Here is a 13,905-nt window from a genome sequence, read left to right as displayed (position 1 = left end):
TCCAGTTTCCTGTGTTTGGGAGACTGTTATAAAAAGCTGTGCAAAGAAATTACTGGATGGATATAATGCTGTGAAAGCAACAGTTAGGAATTTAGTTGAGTCTTGCAAAATCATACTGTGATCTCTAATCCAGCATTCTCTTTATCAGAGTGGGCAATCAGATAGAATCATAGTATAGGACAGCTGGAAAGAGCCAGAGGGGCAGAGAAGACCACCATGTCCAACCCCTGCTGGTTCAGGACACTAAGTTGCACCATCCTACTGAGATGACTGTCCAGTCACTTCTTGAATGCCTCTACTGTGGGAAAGTTCACAACTGCTCTAGCTAATAGGTTCCATTGTTGGACTGCTCTGAGAGTAAGGAAATTATTCCTGGTATGTAGCCTGAATCTGGTTTCCTGTGACTTTATTCTGTTACTTTGCTGTGGAATTTAATGTTTCTTCAATGCCCATATGAATTCCCTGGCAAAAATCATGGAGAGATCTGAAGCAAAATTCAGCTTTTTTAATTTTTAAAAATTGACAAAACAAAACAAAAACTATTCTTGGAAACTTTTCAGCAGGATTTTCTAAAAAACAAATCCTCACTTCAACACTATTTTTGCAACCTCAGTAATTACATGCTAGCTAAATAGCAAGAATACAAGTTGGAAGTTTTCTGAAACAAAATCCTAGTGTGTAATTTTTCTTTCTACATAATTTATTTCCTTGTAATATATGCATGGAATTGGTTGTTGAGCAGCAGGCTTTTAAACCTACAGACATCCAGTGAAATGAATTGAACTTTTTTCTAAATATGTTAGAAGGTCTTTGGAACTCTCTCCCTAGGGATAGTCACCTTGCGTGGTCTTTATTTTCCTTTCAGTGCCAGATGAAGACATACCTTTTTAGGAAGTTTTTTTTAACACTTAGCCTGAATGCTGTGGCCCTTTTTATATTGCTTTCATTTATGTTTTAATTTGTTGTGTTTCTATTGGTTTTAATGTGTTTTATTTTGTTAATATGTTTTATGCATTGTAAGCCTCCTAGGAAGGCCTCCACAGTTATAGGCAACCTATAAATACATCTGTAAATAAATATGTTGTAGTTTGTTAAAACATGTAGGTGTGCCTTTTTTGTTTCAAGTTAATGTGGAAAATTTTGCAACATTTGTCTTCTTGGCTGTGTGGTCTAGAGCTCCCATGCAGTTACTCTAATTTCTGCCCTACCTTAACCCTTGACACCAGCTACAAGCAGTTGACAAAAAAAGCATTTTACAATTTAGGAATTGATTACTGGTCTTAGTTCACATTTACACCTAGTTCTGTAAAAACATTTATATATTAGAAGTATAAGAAAATTGACAGCTGCTGTGTTTTCCAGTTCAAGGTCTTGCAAGTTCATCCATTAGATACCTAATCTGCTTAGCACAGATAAATCAGTGAGGGTGCTCTATATTAAAGACATTGAGTATGTTACATAAATGGGGGAAAACCCTTTTATGATTCTTACATTGCCTGGATGGTACTTCAGACTCAAGTATGCCAGTTTTGCTATATGGCTTTATTACTTCAATTTTTTTTAGTGACCCATGCTTAGAGTCATTGCCAGTGTGCGTCTTTACTTAGGGTGCCATATCAGTTTTATCGGGCAATTATCTACTTACAGAATCTGCTTTACAGAAAGAAGGAATGTGAAAGCTCATTCTGAGCAGTTACATACATATTGTCTCTGTTGAGTACTTCTTTATCAGGGCTGACATAATGATTACTAGCAAGATTTTGCAGTAGTTCATGTACCTCTTAAATTAGAAGCTAATCACTGAAAAACTTTCTCCTTCCCTCCCCCCTCCCTCTCCCCCCTAATTCCATTTTTGGAATTGATATGTTAATCTTGTACCTTACCACATTTGGAAAAATTGCTGGTATATTGCACAGAAAGAATAAGCCACAAATATAGTTTATATTCTTTGCATTTGAGAGAGTTTTTATGATGTCAGCAATAAGTTGGGTGAATTCAAATAAAATGAAGCTCTATATAAGAAGATGGTGTGGTTGACTGGTGATGCAGTTGATGTGGAAATTGTAATGCTGCCACTTCTACTTGCAGTAATATTTTTTCTTAAGTTGCTGATAAATATTTCTGGGAGAAGGAAAGAAAGGGGAAGGGAAGGTGCTTGGGATGCTTTGGGATGCTCAGCTTGTTGCTTTACAGCAGGGGTCTCAAACTCAACTTACCTGCGGGCTGCTGGAAGTAGAGTCTGGGTGAGGCTGGGCCACATCAAGTATTCCACCACCGCGGTGGTGGTGGGCCGCTCATCCCGCCGCCGGCCCGGGCGCCACCGGCTCTTTGAAGGCCGCAGGGCCCCTCCCCTCCCCCGTGCCCCTCCCATCCCGACAATTGGCCCGCGGGCCGCATGTTTGAGACCCCTGCTTTACAGTATCCAAGTGCCATCTGTGGTTCTGAGTACTTTTTATCAGTTTTTAATTAGTATGTGAACTATGATTTCAAACATCCCAAAGTATGTAATTTAGATCAGATAAACTGGACTGCCTATAAAAATAATTCAGAAAGTTTGGCTTAGAACATAGCGGTCAGATTTTTCAATGGGGCTTACCATGTTGATTACACTTTGCTGCTATTTAAAGGTTTCCATTTTGTTTGTAGGTACAGTTCAAAGTGCTACATGTTATCTGTATAGTTTTATGTGGTGTATGATCTGGCAGTTGAAGGTCCATCTACTTTCCCATGATCCTGCCCATCTACCAAGGCTATAAATTAAATATTCCCTTTTTTGTGTAATGGCTACTAGGAAATATCCTTTTTTGATTAGTCTTGAGATTCTAGTAATGTAGTGCTTTCAACAGACACGTTTGACTGGCATCAACCTTATTATTCATTTGCACATGAGGAGAAACTACTCTGTTGTTCCGGGCTTTGGGTAAGATATAACTATTGCATGGTTCATGCATTTTGTTTAATTAGAATGTCACTGTTCTGCTGTTGATAAAAGTTTGTTTTATAATTGCATTATGCTAATATTTGTATGTAAGCCACTTTAAAAACCATTAGTGGACATGTGCTCTAAATGAATAAAATTAAAGCTAATAATAATACATTAAGGACAATTCAACTCTTTTGAAAATTGGATTGTGCTCATAGCTGTTTTCTTATTTGTGATCTCTCTGCGTCATGCCAGTGGTCTCTGGGCCTGACTGGAGCCTGTTGTCAGGAAGGTTCTGTACAGCTGAGACAGTTTTGGTAGTTACCCATACTACATCTTCAACATATATGTGGGGGGGGTCCCACCCATTCCCTCAGTTCTTCTTCAACTGTCATTGTGGTGCCTCAGGAAGTTCTATCTCTCCTTGTGATTTTTTCCTTTACCATGCTACCGTCTTTATTTTTTTTAAGTCCCGTTCTTTCTTTCACTTCGTTCTGTGCCCATTTTTCTTAATACTTCCTCCTTAAAAATCTCCTTCCTTTCTTGCCCAGTGGCATTCAAATTGCCATTTAGAAATGGCATCCTTTGTGGGAGTAAACTCTCACTTACCAACAGTCGCTTCCTATATCCAGAGGCTCAGGACAACTGTCTGAGGGAAGAACTTAATCAATAGCTGCCATCTAGACCATACAGACCATCCTGTAAGTAGAACTGTCCTAGTCCCCCTCCTCACCTACCTCAGGTACAAACAGATCACTCAGTTAAACATCAGTTTGCATCCTATCCCAGGCTTAGGGATGCCACTCCAAGATTTCACCAGCAACATAGGCATTGTGTCACTGACAAATGAGGACAAACTCCCTGGGCAGGCACTTCTTCCCATATCCCAGTCGTTCACCAATGCCCTCCTCCTCTTCTTCATTAGAAGTAATAACACTGGATGCCTGGGTCCTATGTATTGTGGAACAGGAATACAGGATCTTTATACATAATTTATTTGCTTGTAACTGAACTCCTTAGGATGAATGCCAAAGGGGAGCCCTCATGGGGATTAAGAGGCTGATGTGTGGGAGAAGGATTGCTGGTCCTGCTTATGGCTGTGAAAAGACCTCCCTGTAAATCCAGAGACCTCCCTGTAAATCCATGGCATTCCTTCTTTCCTTTGTTTTCATAGGAAGAAAGAAACCAAGGAAGATCCTTCCCTGGGAGTAGCCTTTCCCTAGTTAGTAGAGTCTTTGAAACTTATATGGAAACCAGGTTGTGAACCCAGCCATGGCCCTTACTCCCACATGGTCTGGCATTGTGGTGGGCCTGCAACACTAGCCTTTGAGTCTTGGCAGTGAAAAGCATGCATTTTTCCTCTTGGCCCCAAACTCATGTCTCAGTGTTCAAGCCCATAGCCTTGGGATGATACTTCCAAGTTCAGTCCAGGACTGATCCTTCTGCTATGGTGGAAAGGGCCAGCAAAATAATTAGGGCTGACCACTGTCTGCCTGCCCTATCAAGAAGGAACAGAGAATAACAGAGCATGGACAGCCATTCTCCTGTTATTTGTTCTCCTGTCAAAAGGCCTGCTTGGGCGTGCACACTTTGACATCTGTATCCTGAGCCAAATAGAATACTTGCAGGTCCTCCTGTGGAAGCTAGGTGAAGCTGGATCAGTATGAAAGGGAAATGGGAAAAAGCAGGTTCTGTTCCTTGCTACAGTGCTTCCCTGAAGTTCAGAAGTATAGAAACAAAGCTGCTAGGCCTTCATGAGCAGCAAAAGGATGAAGCAGTGGAGTACTGTGTCTTGTTGCAGAAGTGACATAATCGTGATAGACAAGTAGATTGTGAGCCTGGGCAACAGGGAAGTAGACAAGACTTGAGGAACAGAAGCCTATTGAGGAGCTGTGCTAGTGAAAAGAGAAAACACTTTTAGGAACCGCATTGTAAGATGTTTAAGTATTACAGTTCAGATAACCGACATTTCTTTTGCTAGGTGGGAAATGGATCTGACTAAAGCTGTTTTTTTCTCTTTCTCTCACCTCTGGAAAATCCAGTTTTAAATTATGCAAGGCTTGGAAATGATTTTACATTGAACTTGCAATGTAAAACTTACAAACTATCACTGGAATGATCATTCCTTATTGGAAGTTCTTTGTTGAAAAATGTTTCAAATTCCACTCTTGTCATTCATTTTTAAGCATTAATAATATATACTGAAACATCTTAATAAGTTTACATAATCTCCAGTGTAAATGTAGTCAAACACTGTTATGCCTTGCTATAGGAGAGCATTGAAGAACTGACATAATTTTTGCCTTCCTGGATCCATCAGCTCTGCAACAGATCCAGCCTTTTGGGCAGTTATTAAGTTGGCCTCATCCATTGCAGTAGTCACATCTACTAATGTGATTGAGGCATTGTGGAAGTTCTTACTATGAACCTACTGCTTTTGTAAGAAACATAATTAAAAAATACTATGGGGAACTTTTGAATTTATTTACAAGACAAATTGGCCTTGAAGAAATACTATCCCATGTTAAAGAGGACACATTTGTTCTGACTCTCATTGTAGGGGCCTGTAACCAAACCCTGTCATTTGATCCCCTTGACACAGAGGTCAGTGAAAGTACATGCATAAGATGATGACTTAAGTGATATGACACTGACAGTGACAGAGATTGGAAAGTGTTAGGAGTGATTACATTAGAAAAGTATAGCTTCAATGTTGTTACTGCTGTCTTCAGCAGTTACAATATTAGCATGGGTGTTTTAATAAATTATAGGTTTTATATATGATTTACATATAAGAGGTAATTATATCTTGCATAGCAGCACTTACTAGTTGCACTTGGATGTAATGATAAACTGTGGGTTATCTTTCCTCTGATGTGGTAGTTGGGTCATTTGAAGCTTTCCCTTCCATTTCTTTCACTAAACACTATTTAGCATTATGTCTTAACGCAGATTAATTGTGGATTGTCTTAATTAGGATTTGTTGAAACAAGGGAACTTCAAACCTTGATTTATGAAATTGGATTGTTTTAATATACTATATAACTTACTAAAGTTTAGGGTTTTGATGCAATAGTAAACTATGGTTAACTGAAAATGGAAACAAAAGCTTCCATACTTCTCATGAGTACTTAAGAAGGAGAATGTGAAAGCCTGAGATTTAGGCATGTAATAGTAATCCATAGTTTATTGTTTTACCAATTGTATCCAGTGTTTGTAGATCTAGATATGATAGGCTTGGCTATTTTTTCTCTAGTGTTTTGATCCTAGTAAAATCCAAAGTACAAATTTTCATCTCTTAACTGTGATTAACGTTGACTTTATCGAATAAGTATCAAAAGGGCAGATCCCTTTATATGCATCAGGTAAACTTAGAAGCTATGCTGTGTAAATCTTGACAGCTAGCATACACCATGGTAAACTGTAAATGGGAATAACATTTTGTTAATTTTTTCAGAGACTAGTTACAAAGCTAGGCATACTAGTTGAGGTTTATATATGAATTATTTTGACAGCATCATTTTTCTTTTATGCTTTCTGCAACTTCTAGAATTAATGCATTAAATTAATGCAATACGTATTGCATTAATTAAGTTTCTAAGCTTAATTAATGTAATATATTAAGCTTAGAATCTTACATTTCTAAAGAGCATTGGCTTTCATAAAGGAGTGAAAGTAGGGCCACTATGAATAAAGAGATTGATGTGCTATATGATAGAGATAAGAGATAAAGGGTGACCATATAGCATTGTGATCTGGTTGGTATACATTTAGTCACTGTGCCATTGAAAAGCAAGGCATTTGATTTTTTCATGGTTCTTCCTGGAATTTGCATATGTTGGAAAATACCGTATTTTTCTGTGTATAAGACAATACATTTTCTTTAAAATACTTACCTAAAAATGGAGGGGCATCTTATACATGGGGGGGGGGCAAGATCATAACTGCAGGCATGCTCGTGGGGGGGAGACTGGCACAGTGCAGGCACGCTTGGGGGGAGATTAGCACGATCACGGGCGTGCTGGGGGGAGGCAGGCGCGGGTGCACAGGGAGGCGGCGAGTGCGCGCACGCAGCAGCAGCTTGCTGCTTGGAGATGGTAAGAAAAGGGGGTGACGTCCTATACTTGGGGGCGTCTTATAGAGGGAAAAATATGGTGTTTTAATTTAAATTTGTTGAGAGAAACTAGTAGGGGGTCATATGCAGGGGTCACAAACTGGGGATTCCTGAAAGCTGAGCTTGAAGGATTTATTTCCTTCACTGCCAGCCTTAAGACAGAAAGAACTATTGGCCTTATAGTGGGAAAAATGATTTTTTTAAAAAGTAATTGTTTTGACTTAGAACAAGGATGGAGAACCTCTGACTTGCAGCCTAATCAGACCCTCAGGGTCTGACTCTCCTCAGGCTGTGTTGCTTGGAGGCCACCAGGCACTTGGGGAAGCAAACTGTGATGAGAGATAAAATAGGGATTACTTTTACTTAGCATATAAAGTTGGATGCTTTATATATAGCATATGTAAATTATATAGAGAGGGAGGGAGGGAGGGAGGGAGGGAGGGAGAAGGAGCACATAAATAAATGCTATATATAGTGTATAATGGGATGAGCAGAGTCTTAAGTGTGCCCTTGGTCTAGCACTTTGCAGAAGGAAATCATATGTTTTGCAATTCTGGGAGTAAAACTGAGCCATCTTGACCTTCCTGACCATTGGTAACACTTCAGCCCAAACATTTGAATGACATCATCCAGTCGTTTTATGTAGCTATAGAAACCTCTGGATCTTTATGCTGATGTGGGAGCATCTCATAGAGCTGGCTGCTGAAGAGACACATCAGAGAAGGACAAAGGGTGGAAAGACTCTTCCTTTTCTTTCCTGCTTCCAACCTTGAACCCATTAGAAATAGAATAATACAAGTATGCTAGTATAGTACTAGTATTGCTAGTAGTAATACTTGTCATTTGGTAATTAGTATTCCACATGTAATTTTACCATTGTATCCTTTTACTTCTTGTAATTGCACATTGAGCTATTAAAATCATAGTTCTAAAAAGGTGACTTGTACTTATTTTTCTTATTAGGTTCAAGCCGTTTTTTCCATTTCAAGTTGTCCCACCTGAAGAATATATGGATCGGAGTCTAAGGGTACAAGATTTCTCATTAACAGAAGGACGGTTAAAGGTTTCTTTAATAGAATGTACAAGGTATGTCCTTGGTATTAGCTGTGCTTCTAATTTCATTGTGTGTCTTAAATTCAAGCACTTGAGCTGTTGAACTGGATTGTGTACTGAGCCTGTAACTCTTAAAATACTATAAATTTTGCTAATGACTGCACACATATAACCAGTTCTTAAACTGGTTTTCCTTTCCATTTGGCCGCTTGTATTGTAGTGCATGTTTACTCTTATTCTGTTTATTCCAGAATTTCTTATAAGCTACTGATAATGGCTACCAATTTTTCTTCTTACTAATGCTACATCCCTTCAGTAACATGCAAAATGAAAATCTTTTCATTTTGTTGGTGTCGTAAAATAAAAATTGATGTAACAATGTTCAAATTTAAATATTAATAGAGAAATTAGTGTCTACTTACTCGGAAGTAAGTCCTGCTATATTCAGTGGAGCTTATTGCCATGTAACTTTGTACTGGAATGCTGTTCCAGCATGTTTTTCAACAAACATGAATATTTACAACTGATCATAACTTCATAAAGTAGATTTTTATGCAGCAACTTAAACTCAAAATGTGTTACCAGCCCTCAAACCTTGTGTCAATTACAATGGCTGACATGATGCACCCTTGGGGGAGGAATTTCCCTGAAGTTTGAAGACTTAAAATCTGAGGCTAGCTGGGGGACAGTGTAGAAGATCATTAATTTTTAGTGCATTATGGAAAAGAATTCACATTACTAGTTGGCTGTGACACCTACAACCTGAAAGGATTATAACAATTTTTTTATTTTAATTCAGTGAATTGAAAACAAATTATTATATGGAAAAATTGGTTACATTTACAGAAACCTCTACTTGATGTCTGAATTCTGTGATATTCTTGAACTGAAATTCAAGGCAAAACCTTACAATAATGGACAGCAATCTATGGCTTGACTATTGCATTTTAATATTTACCATGCTTTTCAGCTGAGGAATGCTCTAGATTTCTCCAGCTTCTTTTGCTTCAACAGTTGCTCCTTCAGCCATGCTTGAGATGCATATATTTTAATTTCAGAACATTAATAGGTACAAAGTCCAGAATAAATGGAAGTGGCGAGCTTGATACATGTATAAATGACAAAATGGCACATAAGTTGTACACTGATTTGAACCTTAACCATGGTAATTTGAAATATCACATTAGAGTGATAGTTATTTGTAATTATCCCATTCTATATCTAAAGTCAAAAGATTTCTTGCATCAGTAGATTTAATACTTATATTCAGAAAAAGAGCATTCTACAGTCCCTAGCAGATGCTGCTGATGCTGGATAATTTACCTTTATCATTATATGAAGTGTTCATGAATCTAGATGGCTATTGACTGAACTAAAATACTATAACCTCTAAGTTCTAAATATATTTACATAATATATGTACTAAGTAGCATTTACATTTTTAGAGGTGTCTGTGTTCAGGTTTCAACGTTATATAGTTATATAGGGACATATTATCGGTAACAGTGGCAGCGGCCCATGATAATGCAAGTGCACATGATTTTTAAAAAAGGAAGGAGAAACATCAAGAGGTATTGGAGCATATATCACCATGCATCTCCATGGATTTGGAACAATGATAAATCCAGTTTTAAATGGAATTTTGAAAGAGGAAAATGAAATAGCACAAACAGGCCAAAGCTCTTAAAGGCTAGAGAGCCTCATGTTTGCCTGCAAAGATCTGTTGGTCCTAGGATATGTTGCTTGTAATAGTCTTGATTTCATCAGTAAATTAAGTTTGAAGCTTGGAAGAAAGAGGAAAAAATAGTCTGCATAAAGTTAGCATTGATCAGTGCTTAGTGCATTATCTGATTAATCATATACCCAGTCTTTCCCAAGCAGCTGTTAATATATCCCTTTGAGTATTAAGAGGATTTTCACATGATAGCTAAATATAAACTCTGGGAAAAGGTTAGAGCATATAATTGATCATGCATGTTAAATAGTAATTTCTGTAGAATAACTTCAGAATTTTAGGAAATGTGAACCGATGAAGCAATTTGAGAGAAAGACAACTGTTGCAAAATGAGCCTGCAGCTGACAAGTCCATCTTTTGCTTAGGCAGGAGCACAGCATCATAGTTTCTGCCCCTCTGAAAGTAAAGGAATGCTTCCTTATGTTGCACTGATTTTGGTAACACATGGAGAGCAGATAGGAGTCCTACAGAGCAGGAAACATTCTACACTTTTGACCAAACATGGGAAAAGTGCAAGGTTCTCCTTGATACCACTGTCAAGGAAATGTGGAAGTGGAGGTCCAAAAAGTGCAGATCACTCCCACCAGCCCTCCCATTCAGTAGTAGATTATTCTAAGCTTCTTCAGGGGCTTCTGGCATCAGTGTAGAATTGCTATCTAAATCTGTATGTATTCTTAAAACATTTCAAGTGAAATACCTCTGGTGTATTGAACCAAGAATTAAGATGGAGTACATTTTCAACTTTTTTGTTTACTAAATAAGTAAAATAAATGTGCTAAAACAATGTGCTAAATTAGATTTCTCTAGGTGATTGCAAGATTTTTCTAATGCAAGTGAAAATATTACTCTGGTATGAATGATGCTATGCAAATTAAAGGAATTTAACTTTTTTCCCCAGAAAACCCACTTTATTGTCCATAGGTGGAAAGAGAAGGAAACTGCTTGAAGAATAGCTACAGTTAAGCTATATAAGGGAAAAATCAATCCAGTGCTTTCTTGTTTTAATTAGAACTATACATTCCCACTGAGTGCACAAAAAAGGACAGAATACATGGTACAGAAGACCTTCAAGGCTTCCTTCATATTTTTACAATATGTCTACTCCTGCTGATTTATGTAACGGTACCAATAATGGAAGATTTTAGTCAAGCTGTTAAATAGCAAATCCAGAGACTTTTACATATTTTAGCACATTTTGTAACCCACCCTGAGAACAATTTTGGCTAAAGGAGTGGGATAGAAACCTAATAAATATACAAGGCAAAATCTTTACATAAACTTTAGCAACCCTACTGAATCTCCAGGTTAGATTGATTTAAACCGTCTTGATTAAAAGATGCTGCAGATTTTTTAGAAAACATTATTCTAATACAAGTAATTAAAAAGCATGGGTGATACATATTATCACACAGAAATGAATGACTGTGATATGATGTCTGCTGCACATGTCAAAATAAGGAGATGTGCTTTTATTTTCCTTCAGAAATATTCTATTAATAGCCACTATCAGCGAACCTTATGGTACGCAGTTTATTGTATTAAGCCATAGGCCATTACAAATTTACAGAGGCATAACATAGAATTTAACAAAGGAGAACCTTAAAATTGATATGACAAGTTTATTAAAACTAGAATAGTTAAAAAGGGATAAAAATTAAAATGAATTGGTCATGCATCAAGAAACTAACCCCTTCAAAACCTCCCTTGATATTATCTTAGCTGCAAAGGCAAAGAAAGGGACTCTGCATGACACATGTGCGTCAAAGTCTGATAAAAGAAATACTATTTTCTCAAAATCAGTCCATGCATTTATAGTAGATAAAATATCGGTCAGAAATTTGTATCTTGGCCCTCTATATAGAGAGCAATACATAATGTAATGAGGAAGGTTCTCCACTTTGAGGGATCCACAGATACAGACATGGTGCTTCATTGGAATTTGAGAATATCAGCCAAAGAGGAGAGCTGCATGCACGGTTTGAAAATGCAGGGCTGTAAAAGATGGCCTAAGGTTGTAATTAGAGATGTTAAGTAAGTAGTTTGATCTAAAGTGATCATGCTTAACTAGTTTATACCAAGTGGCTACTTCAGAATTTAAAATTGATTATTGATCTATAAGGGTGTCTGAATAGTAGATCCAATCCCTGAGGTATGAGTTGTCAGCTGTAGCCCCTAGAAGATCATCAGGGATGAATAATCTATGGATGATGGAATTAAAAAACTCAGAATGTTTAGAATCTTTTGATAATAACAGATTAAATTATTTGTGACCTAAAACATTGGGACAAGAGGAGATGTTTCTATTTCATGTTTTATAACTGCTAGAGGTATTTAAGTCCTAAGAGAGGAGAGCCCTGTCTCAGCTCTCTACAGGGCAGCCGAGGTACCCCTAGGGAGAGTGAGGATATGCCTTAGAAAATGATTTTGGATTACCTCCAGGCTAGATAGAATATCCTTGTTCCATCCGCATATTTCAACTCTGTATAGGAGGTGAGGAACTACTTTACTCTTCAATAGCTTCAGTGCTGGGTCTATCAGGTGTCCTCCCTTGGTATGGAAAAAATGCAAAATTGACCCTATGATACTTAATAGTGTAGGTTTGACCATTATTAGAGGAAGTTTCCAGTTCAAGGTGCCCTACTAACTTTATGTTGTAATTGTTCTTGCTGACTGTTATTATTTCCTGTTTCAGAAAGGGCAAAATTCTGGATCTGAACATAGTCATTCATCTTTTCCCACTAGAGGGTGCAAATGCTTTATTCAACTTCTGCTGTTACGTATATTGTCTTCAAATTGTACAAGTACATAATTATGTATTCAACTGAATTAATCTGAGTAAAGTATAATGATAACGTAAATTATTGAATATGTATGTGTTTTAAGGCTGCTAATAATTTTTATTCCAGATTACTTATTTTTGGATCCTATGAGAGAGAAGTAACTGTTCATTGCACATTTGAACTGAGTGATAAAGTATGGGAAGAAAAACAAAGAACTACTATTAAGACGGTAAATTAAATTCATGCTGCTTAGTATCACTTTTATTTACTGACCATATTTGATTCCGTTTCATTTGAATAAATGATAATTTAGCCTTCAGATAGAATCAGAGATGAAGTACCCACTTGTCCCCAGGGTATTAAAATGTTCATAAGGAAACTTTTGCAGCTTAGCGAATGTCTTATCGCAATGTCTGTGTAATCTTTTATTTGATCTATACATTTGTTCAGATATTTATTAATACTATAGTATATTGTAAGCATAGCATATATTGGAGTGGCCAGCAGAAGAGCCACACACAGTAAATGTTAAATGTTTGAGAGCTACAAGCGAGTGCCCACAGGCAGCGATAGCAAGTGGCCAGTGGGTGCCCATGGGCAGCTGCTGTGGTAGAAGGTGAGAGACAAATGTGCACCTGCAAGTGCCCACAGCAGCAAGCTGCAAGCTGCAAAATAAACTGAGAGCCACATGCAGCTCCTGAGCTTCGGTTTGGCCATCCCCTAGCATATATAAATACTGAGGACGTGATTCATCCCTGACACCCCAACTCCCCCATCAATTGTGGTAGTGGTGGTGGTTGTATTACATTTACATTTAAATACATACATTCATGTATTACATTTATTGAGTCTTCTTGCAAAAAACTCAAGGCAGCTTACAAGTTTTTCCTCTCCATTCTATCCTCACAACAACAACCCTGTGAGATAGATTGGGCTGAGAGTCAAGGACTGCTCCAAAGTTACCCAGTGAACTTCATGGCAGAGTGGAGAATAGAACCCAGAACTGAACCTTCTGTGAGGAATCCATTCTGGCAGTATTTATTTTATTTTATTATATTGCAATTTATATCCTGCCTTTTTCCTACAGAGGGCTCAAGGCAGCTTACATCATCTCTCCTCCTCCATCTTATTCCCACAACAACAACCCTGTGAGGTGGGTTGGGCTGAGAGTCTGTGACTGGCCCAAAGTCACCCAGTTGGCTCCATGGCTGAGTGGGGACTAGAACCCAGATCCTCTGAGTCCCAGTCCCATGCTCTTAACCAGTACACCACACTGGCTCTCACACTGGCAAGCATGCCC

The 13,905-nt window shown here is 37.9% G+C and overlaps 1 protein-coding gene across 1 annotated transcript in view; it reads left to right on the top strand.

Moving 5' to 3' along the window:
• Positions 1–13,905, top strand: part of PDZD8 (PDZ domain containing 8) — a 58,051-nt gene that overhangs the window by 9,106 nt on the left and 35,040 nt on the right. The window contains exons 2-3 of the mRNA XM_044439627.1: positions 8,001–8,123; positions 12,732–12,834. Of these exons, the coding sequence (XP_044295562.1) occupies positions 8,001–8,123; positions 12,732–12,834 (226 nt within the window). The remainder of the gene's footprint in view (positions 1–8,000; positions 8,124–12,731; positions 12,835–13,905) is intronic.

Source organism: Varanus komodoensis, unplaced genomic scaffold (assembly GCF_004798865.1).
Source record: "Varanus komodoensis strain SLA01 unplaced genomic scaffold, ASM479886v1 scaffold1, whole genome shotgun sequence".
Lineage (NCBI taxonomy): Eukaryota > Metazoa > Chordata > Lepidosauria > Squamata > Varanidae > Varanus > Varanus komodoensis.
This window is presented reverse-complemented; position numbering and strand designations above follow the sequence as displayed.